Source organism: Macaca thibetana, chromosome 10, assembly GCF_024542745.1.
Source record: "Macaca thibetana thibetana isolate TM-01 chromosome 10, ASM2454274v1, whole genome shotgun sequence".
NCBI lineage: Eukaryota > Metazoa > Chordata > Mammalia > Primates > Cercopithecidae > Macaca > Macaca thibetana.
The window spans coordinates 78,129,284-78,152,916 of record NC_065587.1 but is presented as its reverse complement, the minus strand read 5'-3'; the positions used below and the strand labels follow the sequence as shown (position 1 = coordinate 78,152,916).

General features: G+C 39.6%; 2 protein-coding genes across 20 annotated transcripts in view; both read right to left on the bottom strand.

The window, feature by feature from the left end:
* Positions 1-23,633, bottom strand: part of PLCB4 (phospholipase C beta 4) — a 411,761-nt gene that overhangs the window by 3,029 nt on the left and 385,099 nt on the right. For 16 of the 19 annotated variants that reach the window (XM_050745049.1, XM_050807506.1, XM_050807512.1 and 13 more), the window contains 6 exons: positions 20,285-20,360; positions 17,966-18,141; positions 9,103-9,204; positions 4,958-5,015; positions 4,429-4,515; positions 720-756 (listed from right to left, as the gene is read on the bottom strand). In XM_050745049.1, coding sequence (XP_050601006.1) covers positions 720-756; positions 4,429-4,515; positions 4,958-5,015; positions 9,103-9,204; positions 17,966-18,141; positions 20,285-20,360 — 536 coding nt within the window. The remainder of the gene's footprint in view (positions 1-719; positions 757-4,428; positions 4,516-4,957; positions 5,016-9,102; positions 9,205-17,965; positions 18,142-20,284; positions 20,361-23,633) is intronic. The other 3 variants (XM_050745050.1, XM_050745051.1, XM_050745052.1) reach the window with 1 other exon arrangement.
* The window catches only part of LAMP5 (lysosomal associated membrane protein family member 5), a 210,034-nt gene that overhangs the window by 51,539 nt on the left and 134,862 nt on the right, over positions 1-23,633 (bottom strand). The window lies entirely within an intron of this gene.

The window sequence follows — 23,633 nt, the reverse complement described above, 5'->3', positions numbered from 1 at the left end:
TGAAGAAAGTATTGACCACGGTGTAGAAGGAAGAATCATAGGACATTATAAGACTATTCCAACAGCTAAGTTTTTGTATGACTTGGGTGACCATTCATTCTCATTTGTCTGAGGCAATTCCAGTTTATGCCTGTAGTCCTAGATATTATGAACAGAGCTGCCTTTCACTCTCAAAACTATCCTGGTATGAACAATAAATTATATGGTCACCTTACTTATGAGGGGTGATCAGGGACTTTAGTAGATGAGACTTAGCAGAGAGCATGACAAGAGTCATCGTGTAATGTTTCTATACGCAGAGCACAGCTCTGTCATTAAAAACCACCAACCAACTTTTACTGGGTGCTTTAAAAATTAATTGGAGTCATATTAACATTTGTGAGTGATCCGACTCTGTGACCCTGTCTTAGCTGTGGTCAGTCCAAATGACAGCTGCACATCACTACTCTGGTTATGTCTTTATTACCATGATCTGTTTCCCAGATCTGCAATAGAAAATACAGGCTCAAATACCCTCAGAAGTAATTATCTAAAGACTCTGGGCATTTTGGCATGAATATGACATCAGAAATCCAAGCATGGAATAGTCAAGCTTTTAAATCCAAACCCTTCAGATATTAGTTATGACCAGATGTGACTCATAAATGGAGACTGCACAGAGAATACGGACGTAGTCAAGAAGGAAAGCAATGTCTTGCTTATCAGAGTTTCGGTCCTACCTTGCGATTGGGACACTGCATGACAGGATTTCAAAAGCTGTTTGTACAAAAATAGTAATGTCAAAATTGAGTCATACATACAAAGCAAAGAAAATAAATGAATATTGAAGTGAATTTGAGAAATGAATGCAAAACCATATACAGAAAAGCAAAAAGCTAAGGATAAAACACGTACACACCCCTCAGTGACAAACTTTCCCCTAGTTGATCTCAACAGAAAAAAAAAAAAGAAACAAAACAAACAACCAACGCCTGTCATCCCCAGACTGTGCCTCTCTTCTGTGGCAGTAAGTGGAGAACCTAGCCTTTAAGCAAAACCTTTTACCTCTCTGTATCAAATGATAGGATTGATGACAAAAATCAATTTTTGAGACTCGAGTGTGTGACAGTAATGGAGTCGTTAATGTTTGAAATGGTACATGTCAAGACAGATGAGATATACTGTGTAGCTGGGAGGTCTATGAAAAAACTCAAGTAGGAAAAACATCCCCAACCTTCAGAGTTTTAAGTGAATAATCTGCTGACCAAGTAGGCAAGGACATAAAGTGGCTTACAAATAGCTTAGAAGGTGAGGATCCAGAATCAGGACCAAAACATACTGCCGCTTGGTTTGTTTCTGCCAGTGCCCCCAACACTGGGTTAGCTAATGGACTGAATCCATTCCAGGCCTTGCTTTGGAAGGGGAGATTTGGGACACTGATTAGGAGTAGGGTCACAGGAAAACAGAAAGAAACCTTTGAGGGAAATACTATGGGAGAATGTTTACATTTATCTCTGGCTTAGAAAAAAAGTCTTGGGATTTAACAATTATTTAGAATATTGTTGTGGAAGTTTGAATTGTCTGGAGACATTGAACTGTTCTTGCTGATGAAATGTTTACCTGGTTATGAAGGGAGATACACTACATAGTTCCAGACCTTGCCTTTTCATGAGTAAAGAAGTGAAGTCACTGTATCTTTTGCACTATGCCCGTGACAGTGTTGTACCATACAGAGTAACTGTGAATTGAGAGCTTTCTCACCCTTAAATGCCAAAAATACTAGAAAGATCTGGGATTGAATTTGCAATTGAACAGGCCATATTTCTAAAGCAAAGCTTAACACAGAAATTCAAGTCCAAATTCTTTGCTTGCCAGAAGCATCAGTATGATATCTTAAATGTCTTTTCCTTGAATCTCATTAAATCTTTATCAGGTCTCAAGCCTTTTCATGTTCTATGCTTTCCCAAGCTTTTATGACTCAAAGTATCAGTCGTGGGTGGTAGACCTTAAAAGACATTATTTGAATTTCTGGAACAAAAAGCCAGCACTCTCCCAATACAGTCTAATCAATATAGCTATCACTAATCTAGCAGTTTAATGCAAGAACTCTGGTGTGGCTTGAATTAGTCATGTATTAGGATAAAAGCTCAAAGTGATTTTTAAAAATTATGTACTTCGGCTCTGAAACTAGCGACACAAGATGACTGTATTCTCTAGCTCTGGCATACACCACTATTGTAGTGATGAGTAATTCTGAGCACATTTACATTCTTTAGTCAAACTTGTTGCTAAGCAACACAATTAATTTCCAAGTAGTTTCTTAATTTAGTTAACTAATACATAACTGTGCCTTACCTTTCACTGTGCACTTCTTCTAGGGAGAATTTTTAAAAACCTTCTCCGGCCGGGCGCGGTGGCTCAAGCCTGTAATCCCAGCACTTTGGGAGGCCGAGACGGGCGGATCACAAGGTCAGGAGATCGAGACCATCCTGGCTAACCTGGTGAAACCCCGTCTCTACTAAAAAATACAAAAAACTAGCCGGGCGAGGTGGCGGGCGCCTATAGTCCCAGCTACTCCGGAGGCTGAGGCAGGAGAATGGCGTGAACCCGGGAGGCGGAGCTTGCAGTGAGCTGAAATCCGGCCACTGCACTCCAGCCTGGGTGACAGAGCGAGACTCCGTCTCAAAACAAAACAAAACAAAACAAAACAAAAACCTTCTCCAAGGCATCCTTATCCCTACCCATTGTTGAATCACTGAAGCGGCTTCTAAAGCTTTGGTGATGGTGGCTTTATCCTTATTCATATTCCTACATTTCCCCCAGGAGCACTTTCTGAGAAGTGCTTTAAGAGCAAAACCATAAGCTAGGAAACTTGTACCAGAATGTGATGTGTTTATGAGTTGGTCAAATGAATTGGACCTATGGGGACAATAACCATGTATTGTCCCCTTGGAGTGGACTTGTTTATGAATAGAAGCATTTAGCTGAAAAGGACATGGGAAACATAACTAGGAAGTATGTTGATGAATAAAATTTCTATCCACCAAAAAGTAAAGAATCTGAAACTAGAAGTCAGATTTATCTGTTACCCTATTGACATACAAAAAATGATTTTATTTTATTTTATTTTATTTTTTAACTTTCTCAAAGGTACCTTTTAGTATAATTCCTACTTAAGTATTCTTCAAGGGGAGCCATTTACTTTGGAAAAAAGTATTCCTTAAATAAGATTGTTTTATAGATAGGAGAAAACAGGAAGGAACAATGTGGCACAAGTACATATTTCATCAAAACCTCTCCGTTTCTACATTGAATTACCTAGGAATAATAATTTCTATACCAATTACACCTAAAGAATAACATTTGAACTGACATTTGTCTGATACTTAAATGATAACTGAGGGTCTTGTTGTCACAGGAACTAGAGGGATTTCCATCAACTTGAAGGTTGCTGATGGGCTGTAGCCCATTTGGAAAGGTGCCCATCTGTACTATGCACCAGATAAAAATACATTTCTCTTGGTGCTGATATATGCCCATTGGCCTAACTAAACAGTTGGAATTGGGATAACTCCTTTTTTTTTTTTTTTTTTTTTTTGAGATGGAGTCTCACTCTGTCACCCAGGCTGGAGAGCTGTGGTGCGATCTCGGCTCACTGCACCCTCCACCTCCTGAGTTCAAGTGATTCTCCCGCCTCAGCCTACTAAGTAGCTGGGACTACAGGTGCATGCCACCAGGCCTGGCTAATTTTTGTATTTTTAGTAGAGGTGGGGCTTCACCATGTTGGCCAGGATGGTCTTGATCTCCTGACCTGATCCACCCTCCTCAGCCTCTCAAAGTGCTGGGATTACAGGCGTGAGCCACTGCGCCCGGCCTGGATAACTCTTTATTTGTGTATATTTCTTTATTTAGTGTCTTGTCTTGCTGGGAAAAAGCACCAACACTACGGTATCTACTCATGCTCAGTGGTTTGTAGAGTGATGGGGGCTCATGACTTTAGATTCTACCTGTAAGCCCCAGGGAGGTTTTTAAACTTCATTTTCAGATTGAGGTTGAAAATAGGTGGTTTCTCTCATTTGCTTTTAAACATCATATCCCTTGCCTGTAGTTTGCAAATTATGAAACTCTAAATGAAAATGGAGAAATACTTTGTAATCTATTTTTTTCATACTCTCGCTTTTAGTAATTTCATTCTTAGAATCCCCATAATTTATCCAAATATTCTTTTTTTTTTTTTTTTTGGCACAGCCAGATTCTGCTCCTGCTCCAAAAACAGGTACTTTCTTTTCTTTTTGGATATAATGGAGAAAATATAGTAATGGGCAACAAATTCTTCTATCCACCTTTCAATTACGATATGCAAAAAGCCACTGGTCACTATGGGCCACGGCATGTGTACCCCAAATTGGCTAGCTGCCTACATGTTTTTACGTATTTTAGGTAAAATACCTGCTCATTCTGTTTCTCTAGGAATTCTAGATGTTCAAGCTGGACTTTTTTCAACTGATCCATTTCTTTGGACTGCTTCATTGCGAGCTGCAAAAAAATAAATAAATAAAAATTAAAAAAAATTCTGATAAACTTTGGGTTACAATCTTAAAACAGGGATGAGAGATGACTTGTAACTTTATAATTTAAGTGAAAGAGATAATAATTTTTTAAAAATCATCTCAAAATTTGTCGAGTTTAAACTCATAATTCTTTCTGGGAAGATCTTTCCTGCTAAAATCTTAGAAAATAATAGAGGACTTATGGATGACTAAACCTGGCTTCATTTTCTGTGTAAAACGGTGCCAAATCATTACCTTAAAGATTTTAGTGAGAGATTATTGTAGCTTTCAGGGAGCAGAGAAGCTGGAATGTTTAATGTACAGAAAAATCAAATTAAGCAAATTAGCTAGAGGTCTGGTGGCTAAGCATGAGTTATTGTTTATAGTTTTTTAAAAGAAGAATGCCAAAAATATAATAAAATACTTACTCTCTTTCTTTCTTCCAGAAACTTTTTAGTGTTGCTGCTGTTTAACTCCCTGACTCGCCTAAAAGCAATGGGCACAAATAATGGTTGGTATGACATTGAATGAAATTAATATTATATCAAATAAGAAAGAGCTATATTCCATCGAATTCTCTGGATGGAATTATTGATTTATTTTTCTAATTTTTATTGTAGTATTTTCAAACATATGATGTCCAGAGAAGAATATTTTAAAAATTGTGTGTGTATCCCTCAGATTAACCGATACTAGTGTTTTGCCATGTTTATCTGACATTTTTAAAGACAATAAACAGTTACAGATGTAATTAATGCCCCATTTGTATTCTTCCTGATTCAGTTTTCCTTCTTCCTCTCTCCCCAGAGGTAACCACTATTGTGAATTTGGTGTGGATCCTCTCACCCATGTTTTAATATTTTAAGCCACATATAGACGTGCCCATGTGTAATATAAGAGCTTCTCAAACTTTCCTGTGTATACCAATCACCTGGAGAGATGATAAAAACTAGACTGTTGTGCCCTCCACTTTGAGACTTTGATTCAGTGGGCCTGGGGTGGGAGGTCTGAATTTCTAATAAGCTCCCACATGATGCTGATGTCGCTGGTATCGTTTCATGTGTTTTCTATATGTACCCATAGAGTAACATAGTCTGGGTTTCTTCTCATAGCTTACCACTTATTCTTATGTTTTAGAGATACATCCATGTTCCAAATCACTTCATTATTTTCATTTGCTGTATGGATTTTTCAATTTATGAACAGACTACACTATTTCCTCATTGCCATTAACAAAAAGTAGGTTATTTTCAAACAACGCTACAATGATCGGGTGCATGGGCCCTGTAATACGTGACACAATAAGAGTCTGTTGAATAAATGGATGAGTGGATGAAGTGTGGTGTATATCTTCTTGTGCACATAGGCAAAGGCTGCTGTAGGGTGTATACTCAGACTTGCCAGTTGGCAGGGTATAAACAGGCTCCTCCTTACTCCAATCCAGTTGTCCCAACTGCATTTCCATCTGCAGTGTCTGGGTGTTACTCCTTCCCCATATTTCTGCCCACTCTTAGTACTATCAGACTTTCTTGTCAGTTGGATGCTCCTATGGAATGGCATTGCTCATTGTTTTAACTTGCATTTCCCTGACTACTGGTGAGGTAGAGTGTTTTTCATGAGTGAAAAGACCTAAACTTCTTGAACTTCTATAATAATTGTCAGTCTGTTCAGGATTGCTCCATTTTCAGTCAGTTTTGGATATTTATATTTTTCAAAGCAATTCTGCACTCCATCTAACTTTTCAAATTTATTGGTAGTTTTTTTTTTTTAATAGTAGACTTGGTTTTTCTTTGTAGTTAATTCCCTTTTTCATCCCTAACATCACTAATTCATGCTTTCTCTCTCTTTCTTCTTTAGTCTTGGTGGAAGCGAACTGATTTATTATTCTTGTCAAATAAGTTTTTGTTTTTATGAATGCCCTCTATTGCATTTTGTTTTCTATTTCAGTATTTTTTGCTTTTTAAATTTATTTCTTTCTATCAGAGATCTTTGGGTTCACTCTGTTTTTCCAACTTCATATTCCCTTTGAGTGGTTAGCTCATTAATTTTCACATCTTTTACAAAATATATGCATCTAGGCTGTACTTTTCACTCCAAATATCACTTTAACTACCCTCTACACATTGATAAATAATGTTTACATTATCATTCAGTTATAAATATTGGGTACTTTCTGTTAAAATGTCTTCTTCGATCTAAAAATATAAGTATGATTTTCAGTTTCTATATATCTTTCTTAGTGCTGTGACAAATTTTTAAATTTTATTTCTCCTTAGTTAGATAAAGCGGATACAAACATACACACAGTATGGGTTTAGAACATAACTATCATTCGGTATAGAAAAATTATATTTTAAAAAACAGCCAATTTGTAGATATTTTGGAACCACCTACCACTGGATACAAACTTATAAGAGATAGCAGAGTAGAGTGACAATACTTAGCCAAAAATGTATAGTAGTTGGGTGATGGACAACCTAAATGTCCTAACTTGATCACTGGGCATTGTATACATGTAAAGTTTTCTCATGTACCCCATACAGTTGCACAAATAAAAATAGAAAGTTACAATAAATAAGTACAGTTTTCAAAATAAGATAAATTTTAAGAACCTTGCTAATTAAGTTAGCAGTAACTCCAAATTGAAGATAATTTGACCTCAACCAAGCTAAAGTCCACTTTGTCACATATTTGAAAAAGATGGTAAAAAGCTATTAATTGGCACATTTGTCATGGTTAATTCTATATTTCACTTTGGACAGTTTAAAACAGTTCAAATTAATGAGGTTTTATCATGGCTGGAATATTTGGTGTTTTCAAGCTGAAGAAGGTGTCATGTCCATGTATATAAGGCCCTTAAACAAAGTTGCTTATCTGAGAATAACATCTAGAGAATGACACTTTTTTCTTTTCTTTTCTTTTCTTTTTTGAGATGGAATCTTGCTTTGTCGCCCAAGCTGGAGTGCAGTGGTGCAATCTTGGCTCACTGCAAGCTCCGCCTCCCGGGTGCATGCCATTCTCCTGCCTCAGCCTCCTGAGTAGCTGGGATTACAGGAATGCACCACCATGCCCAGCTAATTTTTTGGTATTTTTAGTAGAGATGGGGTTTCACCATGTTGGTCAAGCTGGTCCCGAACTCCTGACCTCAGGTAATCTGCCCATCTCGGCCTTCCAAAGTGCTGGGATTATAGGTGTGAACCACTGTACCTGGCTCATAAAGCAGTTTTTCTCTGAGACATGGACTTCAGCCAGAAGGCCACCTTCATGCTAGGTATTGTTCCCCCCATAGAAGGAACCCCGCTGTCCCTAACTGCTGGTGGTGTAGTGGTTATGGAGCTGACAGCATTTGTATTCTCAGAGGTTTCCCGAGGTGGATGACGGGCAGCACAGGTGATCGCTAGGAATTAAGCGCCTATCCCTTGGGTAACATGACTATTGACGGCTCCTCAGATCCCCTTTACCAGCTGTGTCTAAAGGGCTTGCACCTGACACCTTCTATGGAGGCCACATAAACCTTTCCCCCAATCTCAGGCAGCCAATGACTGCCTAATACAGAAACACAAAAGCCTGGTACTCTTGCTTCAAAGAGGGACAAATCTGTGGTACAATTTTTTATTTGAGGTTACAGTGACCCTAGGTGAGACCACATCCTTGCTTAGGGCCTGACTTGGGCCTTCCTGCTTCCTCACTCCCTTTCTCTGAAGGTCCCTTCCTCAGTGGATCACAAGCACCTCAATTCCTGTCTTGATCTGCTTCCAGAAAATTCACCTAACAGAAGGACAAATGAGACAAACGGGATGGGAGCTTTAAAGATGATCCCATGTGAAGGACCACTGACGAAGACCATCCCCCTGACTGCTGCTGCTATTCAGAACTGGCCCATCCAGAACAGACTGACACCTGAGCAGTGGAGAGACTTGCAGAATGACCCAATGGAACCTGGGAAGGATGCTTCAGAATTGTATTGACTATAGGCTGGGCGCAGTGGATCACGCCTATAATCCCAGCACTCTGGGAGGCTGAGGCAGGCAGATCACTTGAGGTCAGGAGTTCAAGACCAGTCTGGCCAACATGGTGAAACCCCCATCTCTACTAAAAATACAAAAATTAGCCAGGTGTGGTGGTACATGCCTGTAATCCCAGCTACTAGGGAGGCTGAGGCAGGAGAATCGCTTGAACCCAGGAGGCGGAGGTTGCAGTGAGCTGAGATTGGGCCACTGCACTCTAGCTTAGGTGAAAAAGCAAGACTCCGTCTCAAAACAAACAAGCAAATAAAATAAAATAAAATAAAATTATATTATGTCATATTTTATACAACTTTGTTTGTAAAGCAGCACATATATATTGAATGTAAACTGATTTTACTGGTTGTAGTAAGCAACCAGAAAATGTGGACGATTGTTCTATAGTGATAATAACAAATCTTCATTGCAGTTATAATAGCAGAATTCCTAGTCAAAAGTCACAATTGTTTTTATGTCTCAGTTGTGTTTGTGTGTACACATGTAAAGAAAGTTGAGACTGTGTCCTCAAGTCAATGCCATATTCCTGCAGTGAGCACTCTCAGACTTACCTTTCCCGTTCTGCCTTATTCTTGATAGATTTATCTTGGCTGATGGCTTTGCTATTTTCCATAGAAATCTTAGCCTGGTGTGCTCGCATTTCCTTGCTTTCCCTATGTATTAAAAACAAGAAAACAAACAGGCAGGGGGATGTAGAGTTTGTTTTTAATGGGTAGAGGGATTCATCTGGGGAAAATGAAAAAGTTCTGGAGGTGGGTGTTAGTGACGGGTACACAACAATGTGAATGTACTTAATGCCATGCACTTAATGGTTACAATGGTAAAGTTTACATTTTATTTATATAGACATAATCTAAACATGGAAAAAACCCAAAAATACTTCTGTTTATAGCAATATGACTAGGCTTACTCCTCTCACTCTTTTTTTTTCTATGATCGAGCTCATCAACTTCTGTATTTTGGAAAAAGGAGGGAAGGGACCGCAAGCCATATGGATGCTGATCCCTGAGGGGCAGTGGCCACCTAGTGGTGAAGTGACAGTGATGGCCTGTGATGACAAGACAGTATTTTTGCTTATTAATATAAAGATCTCAGCTTTGCCTCATATTATATGGGACCAGATGGACTGGAAGAGAGAAAGAAAATGTTCTAACCCTCACAAACAGCCTTCCTGTTTCTATCAGCCACAGGAATGAAAGGGACTAAATGGTTTCAAGTAAGCACAGGGAACAGCAAAAAAGTAGGTTTGCAGGTGACCAACCACTGTATGTGTGAATGTGTGAATGCATGTGTATGCATGACACACGTTTATTTATGTGTGCATTAAAGGAATAAAACTTAAATGCTACATAGTATATGATTACAAATTTTTTTTTTCTATAACCTATGGAGATCTATTGAAAGCACTGCCTGGAAACCAGCATCCAAGCAGTCAGGTTACCTAGGCACTGCTATTTCCTCTGCATCCAACGAGATGGGCAACACTGAAGTGGAGAGTTGCTCACTTAGCTACCCTAGAGCCACTTCAGCAGGAACATGTATAGAAACTCTGGACCCAAGAAGATCACTCTCAGATTTTACCATAACTTGTTAGGAAATTGACCTTTCTGTATTCATTCATTCAGCAAACACCAATGACCAAATGTTGCAGACAAATGTCAAGAAAGCAAAGATTTGTAACCAAGAATAATGGCTGTGATCATGAGGAAGAAACACAACCACCAGGGGTTTGAGTAAAAGCTAAAATACTGCTGTTGCTTTGAAAAGTGCTTTTTCCATGGGTTTATTTGTTCTATTTATTTTTTATTATACTTTAAGTCCTAGGGTACATGTGCACAACGTGCAGGATTGATACATAGGTATACATGTGCCATGTTGGTTTGCTGCACCCATCAACTCGTCATTTACATTAGGTATTTCTCCTAATGTTATCCCTCCCCCAGCCCCCCACCTCCCAAAAGGCCCCTGGGTGTGATGTTCCCCGCCCTGCGTCCCAGTGATCTCGTTGTTCAATTCCCACCTATGAGTAAGAACATAGGTGTTTGGTTTTCTGTCCTTGCGATAGTTTGCTGAGAATGATGGTTTCCAGTTTCATCCATGGCCCTACAAAGGAAACGAACTCATCCTTTTGTACAGTTGCATAGTATTCCATGGTGCATATGTACCACATTTTCTTTATCCAGTCTATCATTGTGGACATTTGGGTTGGTTCCAAGTCGTTGCTATTGTGAATAGTGCTGCAATAAACATACGTGTGCATGTCTTTATAGTAGCATGATTTATAATCCTTTGGGTATATACCCAGAAACAGGACTGCTGGGTCAAATGGGACTTCTAGTTCTAGATCCTTGAGGAGTCGCCATACTATCTTCCACAATGGTTGAGCAAATTTACACTCCCACCAACAGTGTAAAGCATTCCTATTTCTCCATATCCTCTCCAGCATCTGTTGTTTCCTGACTTTTTAATGATTGTCATTGTAACTGGCACGAGATGGCATCTCTTGTGGTTTTGATTTGCATTTCTCTGATGACCAGTGATGATGAGCATTTTCTCATGTGTCTGCTGCCTGCATAAATATCTTCTTTTGAGAAGTGTCTGTTCATACCCTTTGCCCACTTTTTGATGGGGTTGTTTGTTTTTTTCTTGTAAATTTGTTTGAGTTCTTTGTAGATTCTGGATATTAACCCTTTGTCAGGTGGGTAGATTGCAAAAATTTTCTCCCATTCTGTGGGGTGCCTGTTCACTCTAGTGGTAGTTTCTTTTGCCATGCAGAAGCTTTTTAGTTTAATTAGATCCCATTTGTCTGTTTTGGCTTTTGTTGCCATTGCTATTGGTGTTTTAGTCATGAAGTGTTTGCCCAGGCCTATGTCCTGAATGGTATTGCCTAGGTTTTCTTCTAGGGTTTTTATGGTTTTAGGTCTAACATTTAAGTCTTTAACCCATCTTGAATTAATTTTTGTGTAAGGTGTAAGGTATAAGGAAGGGATCCAGTTTCAGCTTTCTACATATGGCTAGCCACTTTTCCCAGTATCATTTATTAAATAGGGAATCCTTTCCCCATTTTTTGTTTTTGTCGAGTTTGTCAAAGATCAGATGGTTGTAGATGTGTGGTGTTATTTCTGAGGCCTCTGTTCTGTTCCATTGGTCTATATATCTGTTTTGGTACCAGTACCATGCTGTTTTGGTTACTGTAGCCTTGTAGTATAGTTTGAAGTCGGGTAGCATGATGCCTCCAGCTTTGTTCTTTTGGCTTAGGATTGTCTTGGCAAAGTGGGCTCTTTTTTGGTTCCATATGAACTTTAAAGCAGTTTTTTCCAATTCTGTGAAGAAAGTCATTGGTAGCTTGATGGATATGGCATTGAATCTATAAATTACCTTGGGCAGTATGGCCGTTTTCACGATATTGATTCTTCCTATCCATGAGGGTGGAATGTTCTTTCATTTATTTGTGTCCTCTTTTATTTCACTGAGCAGTGGTTTGTAGTTCTCCTTGAAGAGGTCCTTCATATCGCTTGTAAGTTGGATTTTGGATTCATAGGTATTTTATTCTCTTTGAAGCAATTGTGAATGGGAGTTCACTGATGATTTGGCTCTCTGTTTGTCTGTTATAGGTGTATAGGAATGCTTGTGATTTTTGCATATTGATTTTGTATCCTGAGATTTTGCTGAAGTTGCTTATCAGCTTAAGGAGATATTGGGCTGAGATGATGGGGTTTTCTAAATATACAATCATGTCATCTGCAAACAGGGACAATTTGTCTTCCTCTTTTCCTAAATGAATACCCTTTATTTCTTTCTCTTGCCTGATTGCCCTGGCCAGAACTTTCAACACTATGTTTAATAGGAGTGGCAACAGAGGTCATCCTTGTCTTGTGCCAGTTTTCAAAGGGAATGCTTCCAGTTTTTGCCCATTCAGTATGATATTGGCTGTGGGTTTGTCATAAATAGCTCTTAATAATTTGAGAAACGTTCCATCAATATCTAGTTTATTGAGAGTTTTTAGCATGAAGGGCTGTTCAATTTTGTTGGTCTTTTCTGCACCTATTGAGATAATCATGTGGTTTTTGTCACTGGTTCTGTTTATGTGATGTATTATGTTTATTGATTTGCATATGTTGAACTAGCCTTGCATCCCAGGGATGAAGTCAACTTGATCATGGTGATTAAGCTTTCCAATGTGCTGCTGTATTTGGTTTGCCAGTATTTATTTTACTGAGGATTTTTGCATGGATGCTTTTCAGGGATATTGGTCTAAAATTCTCTTTTTTTGTGTGTGTCTCTGCCAGGCTTTGGTATCAGGATGATGCTGGCCTCATAGAATGAGTTAGGGAGGATTCCCTGTTTTCTGTTGATTGGAATAGTTTCAGAAGGAATGGTACCAGCTCCTCTTTGTACTTCTGGTAGAATTTGACTGTGAATCTGTCTGGTCCTGGACTTTTTTTGGTTGGCAGGCTATTATTGCCTCAATTTCAGAGCCTGTTACTGGTCTATTCAGAGATTCAATTTCTTCCTGGTTTAGTCTCAGGAGGGTGTATGTGTCCAGAAATTTATCCATTTCTTCTAGATTTTCTAGTTTATTTGCATAGAGGTGTTTATAGTATTCTCTGATGGTAGTTTGCATTTCTGTGGGATCAGTGGTGATATCCCCTTTATCATTTTTTTATTGCATCTATTTGATTCTTCTCTCTTTTCTTCTTTATTAGTTTTGCTAGTGGTCTATCAATTTTGTCAATCTTTTCAAAAAACCAGCTCCTGGATTCATTGATTTTTTGAAGGGTTTTTTGTGTCTCTATCTCTTTCAGTTCTGCTCTTAGTTATTTCTTGCCTTCTGCTAGCTTTTGAATTTGTTTGCTCTTGCTTCTCTAGTTCTTTTAATCATGATGTTAGGGTGTCAATTTTAGATCTTTCCTGCTTTCTCTTGTGGGCATTTAGTGCTATAAATTTCCCTCTACACACTGCTTTAAATGTGTCCCAGAGATTCTGGTACGTTGTGTCTTTGTTCTCATTGGTTTCAAAGAACATCTTTACTTCTGCCTTAATTTCGTTATTTACCCAGTAGTCATACAGGAGCAGGTTGTTCTGTTTCCATGTAGTTGTGCAGTTTTGAGTGAGTTACTTAATCCTGAGTTCTAATTTGATTGCACTGTAGTCTGAGAGACAGTTTGTTGTGATTTCTCTTCCTTTACATTTGCTGAGGAGTGCTTTACTTCCAATTATGTCATCAATTTTAGAATAAGTGTGATGTGGTGTTGAGAAGAATGTATACTCTGTTGATTTGGGGTGGAGAGTTCTGTAGATGTCTATTAGGTCTGCTTTGTGCAGAGTTGAGTTCAAGTCCCGGATATCCTTGTTAACCTTCTGTCTCATTGATCTGTCTAATATTGACAGTGGGGGTGTTAAAGTGTCCCATTATTATTGTGTGGGAGTCTAAGTCTCTTTGTAGGTCTCTAAGGACTTGCTTTATGAATCTGCATGTGCCAGTATTGGGTGCATATATATTTAGGATAGTTAGCTCTTCTTGTTGAATTGATCCCTTTGCCATTATGTAATGGCCTTCTTTGTCTCTTTTGATATTTGTTGGTTTAAAGTCTGTTTTATCAGAGACTAGGATTGCAACCACTGCTTTTTTTTGTTTGTTTGTTTGTTTGGCTTTCCATTTGCTTGGTAGATATTCCTCCATCCCTTTATTTTGAGCCTATGTGTGTCTCTGCATGTGAGATGGGTTTCCTGAATACAGTACACTGATGGGTCTTGACTCTTTATCCAATTTGCCAGTCTATGTCTTTTAATTGGGGCATTTAGCCCACTTACATTTAAGGTTTTGTTATATGTAAATTTGATCCTGTCATTATGATGTTAGCTGGTTATTTTGCCCATTAATTGATGCAGTTTCTTCATAGCATCCATGGTCTTTACAATTTGGCATGGTTTTGCAGTGGCTGGTACAGGTTGTTTCTTTCCATGTTTAATGCTTCATTCAGGAGCTCTTGTAAGGCAGTCCTGGTGGTGACAAAATATCTCAGCATTTGCTTGCCTGTAAATGATTTTATTTCTCCTTCACTTATGAAGCTTAGTTTGGCTGGATATGAAATTCTGGGTTGAAAATTCTTTTCTTTAAGAATGTTGAATATTGGCCCCCACTCTCTTCTGGCTTGTAGGGTTTCTGCTGAGAGGTCCACTGTTAGTCTGCAGGGCTTCCCTTTGTGGGTAATCCGACCTTTCTCTCTGGCTGCCCATAACATTTTTTCCTTCATTTCAACCTTGGTGAATCTGACAATTATGTGTCTTGGGGTTTCTCTTCTTGAGAAGTATCTTTGTGGTCTCCATCTTTCCTGAATTTGAATGTTGGCCTCTCTTGCTAGGTTGGGGAAGTTCTCCTGGATGACATCCTGAAGAGTGTTTTCCAACTTGGTTCCATTCTCCCCGTTACTTTCAGGTACACCAATCACACACAGATTTTGTGTTTTCACATAGTCCCATATTTCTTGGAGGCTTTGTTCGTTTCTTTTTACTCTTTCTTCTCTAATCTTGTCTTCTCGTTTTATTTCATTAAGTTGATCTTCAATCACCGATACCCTTTCTTCCACTTGATTGAATAGGCTATTGAAGCTTGCGTATGTGTCATGAAGCTCTTCTGCCATAGTTTTCAGCTCCATCAGGTCATTTAAGGTCTTCTCTACACTGTTTATTCTAGTTAGCCATTCGTCTAACCTTTTTTCAAGGTTTTAGCTTCCTTGCAATGGGTTCAAACATGCTCCTTTAGCTCAGAGAAGTTTGCTGTTACTGACCCTTCTGAAGCCTACTTCTGTCAACTCGTCAAAGTCATTCTCCTTCTAGCTTCGTTCCATTGCTGGTGACGAGCTGTGATCCTTTGGAGGAGAAGAGGTGTTCTGGTTTTTAGAATTTTCAGCTTTTCTGCTCTGGTTTCTCCCTATCTTTGTGGTTTTATTTACCTTTGGTCTTTGATGTTGGTGACCTACAGATGGGGTTTTGGTGTAGATGACCCTTTGGTGATGATGATGCTATTCCTTTCTGTTTGTTAGTTTTCCTTCTACTAGTCAGGTCCCTCAGCTGCAGGTCTGTTGGAGTTTGCTGGAGGTCCACTCTAGACCCTGTTTGCCTGGATATCACCAGTGCAGGCTGCAGAAGAGCAAATATTGCTGCCTGATCCTTCCTGTGGAAGTTTTGTCCCAGAGGGGTACCCACCTATATGAGGTGTCTGTTGGCCCCTACTGGGTGATGTTTCCCAGTTAGGCTACACAGGAGTCAGGGACCCACTTGAGGAGGCAGTCTCTCTGCTCTCAGAACTCAAACATCGTGCTGGAAGAACCACTGCTCTCTTCAGAGCTGTCAGACAGGGATGTTTAAGTCTGCAGAAGTTGTCTGTAGCCTTTTGTTCAGCTATGCCCTGACCAGAGGTGGAGTCTATAGAGGCAGTAGGCATTGCAGAGCTGCGGTGAGCTCCACCCAGTTCGAGCTTCCTGGCCACTTTGTTTACCTACTCAAGCCTCGGCAATGGCAGACGCCCCTCCCCCGGCCAGGTTGCTGTCTCACAGTTCCATCTCGACTGCTGCGCTAGCAGTGAGCCTGGCTACGTGGACGTGGAACCTGCCAAGCCAGGCACAGGAGAGAATCGCCTTGTCTGCCGATTGCTAAGACCTTGGGAAAAAGCACAGTATTTGGGCGGAAGTGTCCTGTTTTTCCAGGTATGGTCTGTCATGGCTTCCCTTAGCTGGGATAGGGAAGTGCCCTGACCCCTTGTGCTTCCCGGATGAGGTGATGTCCCACCCTGCTTTGGCTAACCCTCCTTGGGCTGCATCCACTGTCCAACCAGTCCCAGTGAGATGAACCAGGTATCTCAGTTGGAAAATGCAGAAATCACCCGTCTTCTGCATCGATCACGCTGGGAGCTGCAGACCAGAGCTGTTCCTATTCAGCCATCTTGGCAGGAAGCCCATGGATTTATTTTTTAAAGTATTTTAGTAACTAGGTCATGATCTCTTCAAATGACTTCCTAAGCAATTCAAGAATTAGTATATTTTGTTTTTTCCTTTCAGATAATGCCTACTATTGTGAGCTAATGTTTTTTTCTTTATTCAACAATGTAAAAGAAGATTAGACAAGTGCTGTGCTGTATTCTGTGAAGTATCTTTGAATAAAGGTAGGCACTAAAATTTGGCATTGTAGCAATCATCAAAGGCAGAATGATGAACACACCTTTCTGCATAGTGAATCAAGAGCATTTCTAAGGAAAAAAGAAAAGACCACTTCTAATCCTATAGGAGTAAATAGAATGCTTTAAAATGCATGGGGGTACAGCACATTATCCCACAGAAAATGGAGCATGTGAGACCTCATTTAGTTGCCTCAAATGAGAATTGGAAACCATGGCAAAAACACTTTGTTCTTGTGGCAGTATCTGTCACTCCAAAGTAACACTGGGAATTTGGGCATGCAGCCAGATAATTTATGCAGTTGGCATTAAAAACACTTTTTGTTTGATTTATTTGTATAATGCTTCTATTTTCTACTCCTGTTGTGTCTCAATAGACCCTAACTGTGACATACGGTAGGCACTAAGTGAGAACCAAGCAAGCTGCAACTGAGCTATGATAAAGATGTAACAAACACCAACCTCCTTCTGCTCAGGGATAAGTCCAGCTCATGGCTTGCAGTATTTCAAATGCAATATTCACTTTGCTGAAGTGGGCACAGGCCAAAACTGATACTTTGCTGTTTCTTAATCAGGTCTATCTTTCCAAAATTCACAGAAGTCCTAACACTGTAAGGAAGGGAAAGGGAGGCTCTCTCCACAGGTAGCCATTAAATGATCAGAACCTGGTCACTCTAGGAAATCAACTGATTGATCTTTATCTCTCTGTGTGTCTTTTCTTCCTAAGAGACTCCAGATCATTCTCCAAAGGCCAGTTCCAGCCCTACCATTTTGAAAAGTCTCCGTGACCACTCTGAAAAGGTAGAGCTCCTCTGAGCTGGATGCCCTTAGTGTCCATGACATTTAAAAATATGTGTCATATGCTACTTTGTTATCTGATTTAACTTTTCACATGGGTGTAGTATCCTGCCAACACCTGTAAGCCCTGTGATGGCAGGGACCATTTCTTTTTTCTTTTTCTAAAATAGAGATGTCTCGAACTTCTGGGCTCAAGTAATCCTCCTGCCTTGGCCTCCCAAAGCACTGGGATTACAGGTGTGAGCCACTGCACCTGGCCCGTGGGGGCCATTTCTTATAGCTCATCTTGCTCATAATCAGCCATATGATGAGATACACAAAAGAGCTACATGTTGTATGTCAAATTGATTTCACTTATTACCTTGGTTCTCTTACATACACAAAATCAGCTTTTGTTTTTAAAGATTAGATGTTTACTCTGGAGATGGCAATTCCCCCACCTGTCATGGGACAGTTTCAGCTGCTGGGTTTGCTGCTCGTGGGCACTGATGAGTAGCTTTTTCAGCAGCTCACACTGCTGGCTGAGGTGCAGGTCTCGGATTTCTTGCTCCTCAGCACTGTGGGTATTGATCATTTCTGACCATTCCTTTGTGTGCTGTGCTACAATCTCTTTGACCTGTTTGGAAAAAAGGGGACAGTGCCATTGTAATCCTCATAGGTCAGGTATGAACCCAAAAGCACAACATTATTCAGATGTTTCAGATTCCTCTCACCAATTTACTTGGTGAATCATGAGACACCTATATCCACCAAAAAATAATACGTATTAATCAATGGGAAGCAGGAAGTTATTGCTTATTAAAATAAGTCAATTGCTTTGGCTCTGAATAGTTAATTGTGAACCCTTATTTCACTGCCTCACACACTTTGTTTTGTTTTTTGTTTATTTGTTTGTTTTGTTTTGTTCAGACAGAGTCTGCCTCTGTTGCCCAGGCTGGAGTGCAGTGGCATGATCTCGGCTCACCGTAACCTCCACCTCCTGGGTTCAAGTGATTCTTCTGCCTCAGCTTCCCAAGTAGCTGGGATTACAGGCGCGTGCGACCATGCCCAACTAATTTTTGTATTTTTAGTAGAGACAGGGTTTCACCATGTTGGCTAGGCTGGTCTTGAACTCCCAATCTCAGGTGATCCACCCGCCTTGGCCTCCCAAAGTGCTGGGATTACAGGCGTGAGCCACCACACTCAGCCACCACTCTGGTTTGTGCAGGCCTTGGGCTCCTTTACCAATTCCATCAGGATTATCTTTATCACCTTATGTTTTTCCAGCTTCACTTTCCAGGTTTTCAGAAGATTTCACATGTTTGAATAGAGAGCTGTGTGTTCTTTTATTTCTGGATCATGACTTACTGTGTCACCCTGATAGACACTAGGGTAGAAAGTCTTCCCCACCCAATATCGAAGCTCTTTGCAATGGGGTTTTGCAGTGCCTCTTATCAAGAGCTGGAGTCTATTTCTCCAGCTCCTTGAATCTGGGTGACCTGTGACTTGCTTTAGCCAATGAGATAGTTGCAAATGTGATGCAAGCAGAGGCTGGAAAGTATTTGCCCTTCTGCTATGCTTGGATCCCTGTGGCTACCCTGTGACTGAGCCTGTGCTAGCCTGCTGGAGGTTGATAGGTCATGTGGGAAAACAACCAACAGCCAGCCAACTACCAGATACATAAGTAAGGCCATACGCCCCCCACTGACTGTAGATACACAAGTGTCTCCAGCCAAAATGAGCAGAAGTACGGCCCAAATTTCTGACCCACTGAATTGTGACCTAATAAACTGTAGTAGTTGTTTTAATGTGCTGTTCTTTGACACAGTTCATTATACAGCAAAAGCAAACTGATACTGTTGCCAAGGCTTCTCTTATTGATGCCAAGCATCTAAGAATCATGACAGTTTGCACGACTACTAATTCCCAAACATTCCAGTTAAGAAGAGATAAGTGCTGAATAACTCTTAAAGACACGTGGCTTACTGCCTCTATAGAGTTCATGCCCTACAAAATATACAGCCACCAAGGAGAACATCTTGAACAGCTTGGCTGCTCCATGCATGCAGCAGGGTCACTGGGCCAGATGACACAGCTGCATATAGATAGATGAGGCTGGCTGGTTCGACCACAGCTATTTTTGGGAGCTTTCTTTAACAGTTGTTGTTGGGGTTTTTTTTCCTTTTCATTTAAAAACTATTATTCCTGGAAGAATTGTTTTTGTTCTTAACTGGGACTTAACAATTAGTTCTCCAAATGCCCACAAACTTGATTAAAGTCTCTCAAGCTCCTACTTTCTCCTGTCTTTAAGAAAATGTGAGTAATTAGGCTTCTCTTTTAGAATATCACCTCTTAATTTTTTCTCAACCCAAATTTCCATGTAAAGTTAGGATGGAGTAAGTATCAACTACCAATTTGGGCGGTTTTCTGTCCTATGTTTAATGTTATTTCTATAGGGAAGTATATTCTGTATTTTATATAATGTTTCCTTTTAGTATCTTTATTTATTGTTTTACTTGATGTCTCTGAGGCAGGCAACATAAATATTGTTAGTATAGTTCAACAGACAAGACAAAAGAAGATGTTCCATGAAATGGCTCTTAAAGCCAGTGAGGCTGAGGCAAATATGAACCCTGGGCTCCCCTGACATCTCAGATCAGCTGCAGGCTACTAGACCAGCTCTGGGCTACTGTTATTTCTGATTTATAATAGGCACTCCTTCTAAAAAATTACAAAGTGTCTTCTGCAAGTCACTGCTACAAAAATGGGCATTGTCTTACCTTAGATTTGTGATCTGATGTCAGCGTCTGAATTTTAATTTCTGTTTCTTTTTTCATTTCGAGACAATTACTTCCCCTGAAAATGGAAAGTTGAAAATGCATGCCAGAAATTAGATATTTTCCCATTCCCATGGGTCTTTGCTACAAAGCTTTCTGCTGAAGATAATATATTCATCAAATAGGAGATGTCATGGCTCATTGGGCAACACTGGTATTTCTAGTAATAGATTCACACCTTACAAAATATTATCTGTTTCATGATTACTCAATTCAACCACTACACAAGGAGGCACTTCAAACCTAACAATTATTTCATTGTTAAGGGGCTGTTGTCAGCTTCCATTTTGGTTCCTGTTTTTCTTCAAGCTATTTTTCACTTATTCAATAAAATATTCTTTGGGATGAAAACTGGAAAATAGGTCCTCAGCCTTGAAGTGAATTTTTCATTCTTTCATTTGGTTATAAAGCCAGATTTTTGTCTTTTAAACATGCCAGTGAAGGAGAAAATAGCAATCCTTGGCACCATAGGGCAATTTTTGCTTCTTATTCTATTGTGAGTAGGAAATATATGCTAGGCGAGTGCCCAGCAACTATTACTGCTTATTTCAGTGATTATGTCTTCCTTTTGGAATATTCACGTTGCTGCTGAAACAAGAACAGGTCCTGAGCTTCGTCTTTAGCATGTATACTCCAGGTTATTATAGCTCAAGTCAGAATGCTTCATTATAATATAATTCTGAGTTCCTCTAAGAGAATCATTACTCTAAAAATGCAAGGTCTCGCATCAAATCTAGCACTTCTCAATGGCTGGCACTGAGCAAGTTTCTTCCCTCTTCTGTTATTCAGTGAGTTTGCAGCACTGCCGAAACATTCCCATGACTTAATTCTAGACCAATCTTTCACAGTAAATGCAATGAGAGATTTTATTCAACAGTCTCATCTGTGGGCATAAGGGTATGCACTTGTAATATTTATTTAAAAATCACGATTTTATTTTCCCCTTTCTAGTCCATCAACCTTCTTTATATTCGGGCTATGCAAAATAATTTCCATAATTTAGAATTTTACCAACTTTAGCTTGTCTTTCCTTGTCCCCCCATTCATCTTTTTGCCATCACCTTAAAGATCCTTGAGTGGAAAGCATATGAGAGGTAGTCATTAGCCAAAGCTGGAAGCACTTGAATAAAGCTTCCCTTTCCCAGGTCAATCGTTCCTTTCAGCTGAGTAGGTAAGAGTAAGGGAAAACCCTTCATTTGTTTCAAAAATAGATCCTGCATGAGAAAGCTCCAAGGACTGTCACAGTTTCCCCTTTCACTAACTTTTTAGCAACTCAGTTGCAGTTAAAAGTCCAGGGAGGCTGGGTGCAGTGGCTCACGCTTGTAATCCCAGCACTTTGGGAGACCAAGGTAGGTCGATCACTTAAGGTCAGGAGTTCAAGACCAGCCTGGCCAACATGGTGAAACCCCGTTTCTATTAAAAATACAAAAAATTAGCTGGGCGTGGTGGCATGTGCCTGTAGTCTCAGCTACTCAAGAAGCTGAGGCAGGACAATTGCTTGAACCTGGGATGTGGAGGTTGCATTGAGCCAAGATTTTGCTACAGCACTTCAGCCTGGGCGACATAGCAAGACCAAGTCCAGGCAATCTTGATACCACGGTCAATATTAATGATGAGAAACTCTCCTCAGATATGGCTTCCAGAAGAAAGTATCTGATGTCTGATTGTCTGATTTTGAAGTACCTTTTAATATATTGCTAAGATTCTGCTGTTTAGAGTACTTGGAAATGCTCTGTGTGGAGAGCCTGGTAGTAGTGCTGCATTTGACAGCACAGGCTCAGGAAGAAATCTACGGGTTAGACTTTCCCAGTCTCACCTACATTTAGGATAAAACAGGGCTTTATTTGTTGAGAGACCTCCAAGAGGACTCAATAGCCTGTTCTGGGGGTTAAGTGTCACACCAGGAACATTTCTATTAACCATCAAGTTTATAATAAATTACATTTTGATCCCACATTATCTTTGACAGTAAAAACAATCATGAGGTAAAGATATATTTTATCAGTTTTTTTTTTATTTCTAAAGGTAGCACTCATGATTGATTGAATCCAAAAATTGTAATACTACTTTTAGCAAAGAAATTTACTCTATGGTGCTTGGGTCTGAAATCTCCTTAATAAAGATTTTTGGTTTGGTTAAGCCAAAACTGTGTTTCTAAATACACTGATCCACAAAAATGCGTGAAACATTTTTTGAAAAGGTACCTTGTAAATACAAATAACCTTATTCTTGGAGAGTACTATAAAGTTGTCAACAATTTGCTCCTTGGTATTAGAGTCTATGTCACCATCACTTTCAATATTATAGCCTAAAATGTCATTAAATATGAAAAATTAATTTACAAAAAAGAAATAGGCCAAAGCTGATGTGGTTACAATCTAGAAGAATCACAGCTCCTCAAAACGTACTGCAATCACTACCAATATTGCCACATGAGCTCTGAGGTGGGTGACTCACTCACTTAAAATACAGATCAAAATGTTTTCTAAGCAACAGGAACATTTCTGCCTCAATGATACACAGTGAAACCTGGGGGGAAAACAAAAGGCAGATGATACATAATAACAGATGCTCAATAATCAGTGCCTGATTTGTATTTTTCTGAAAAATACAACTTTAATAAAAATGAAGGCACCTCTCAAATAGTGAGGCCTGAGTCCAGGGCAGGCATTTTAGTTACCCACCATTTACTCCTCAAGCAAATTACATTGGTTTCATGTCATGAACTTAGATCTTGGGATCTGAAATTTCAGCAATATGAACCAATGTCCAAGAAAATTATAACCACCATAATCTGTTCTGTTTTCAGACCTTAATTTTCTGGGTATATCTTGAGTGACTGTTAAAAGAAAAAATAGAAAACAAAAACCAAACACCAAAAAACCCAAGTACGAAAAAGAAATCTCATTCTCCTTTTCTCTCATGCCAAAGGTTGTGGAAAACTAGAAGACATCAGCAGGGATTGAAGGAAAGAGATAAAAAACAGAGAGAACCCATGGGGAAGGTCAAAAGGAGGAAAAATAATTTCTCAGATAAATAGAATGTATGCATGGTCTCACGGAATTTTCCCCAAAGTATTTATAAAGGGAAAAAAGTAACCTGAGAGTGCAGAAACCTGTCAGATACCACCTTAATCACGTCATCCAGGTTAACATCATCAATAATGGGACATATCAGTGTCACCCCCCCACCCCCCAATATCATAGACTGAGAAGGAAGCAGCATCGCTTCCGTGGTGCGCTTGCCACAAATGCATAACCTCACTCTCATCATGAGAAATGTCAGACAAATC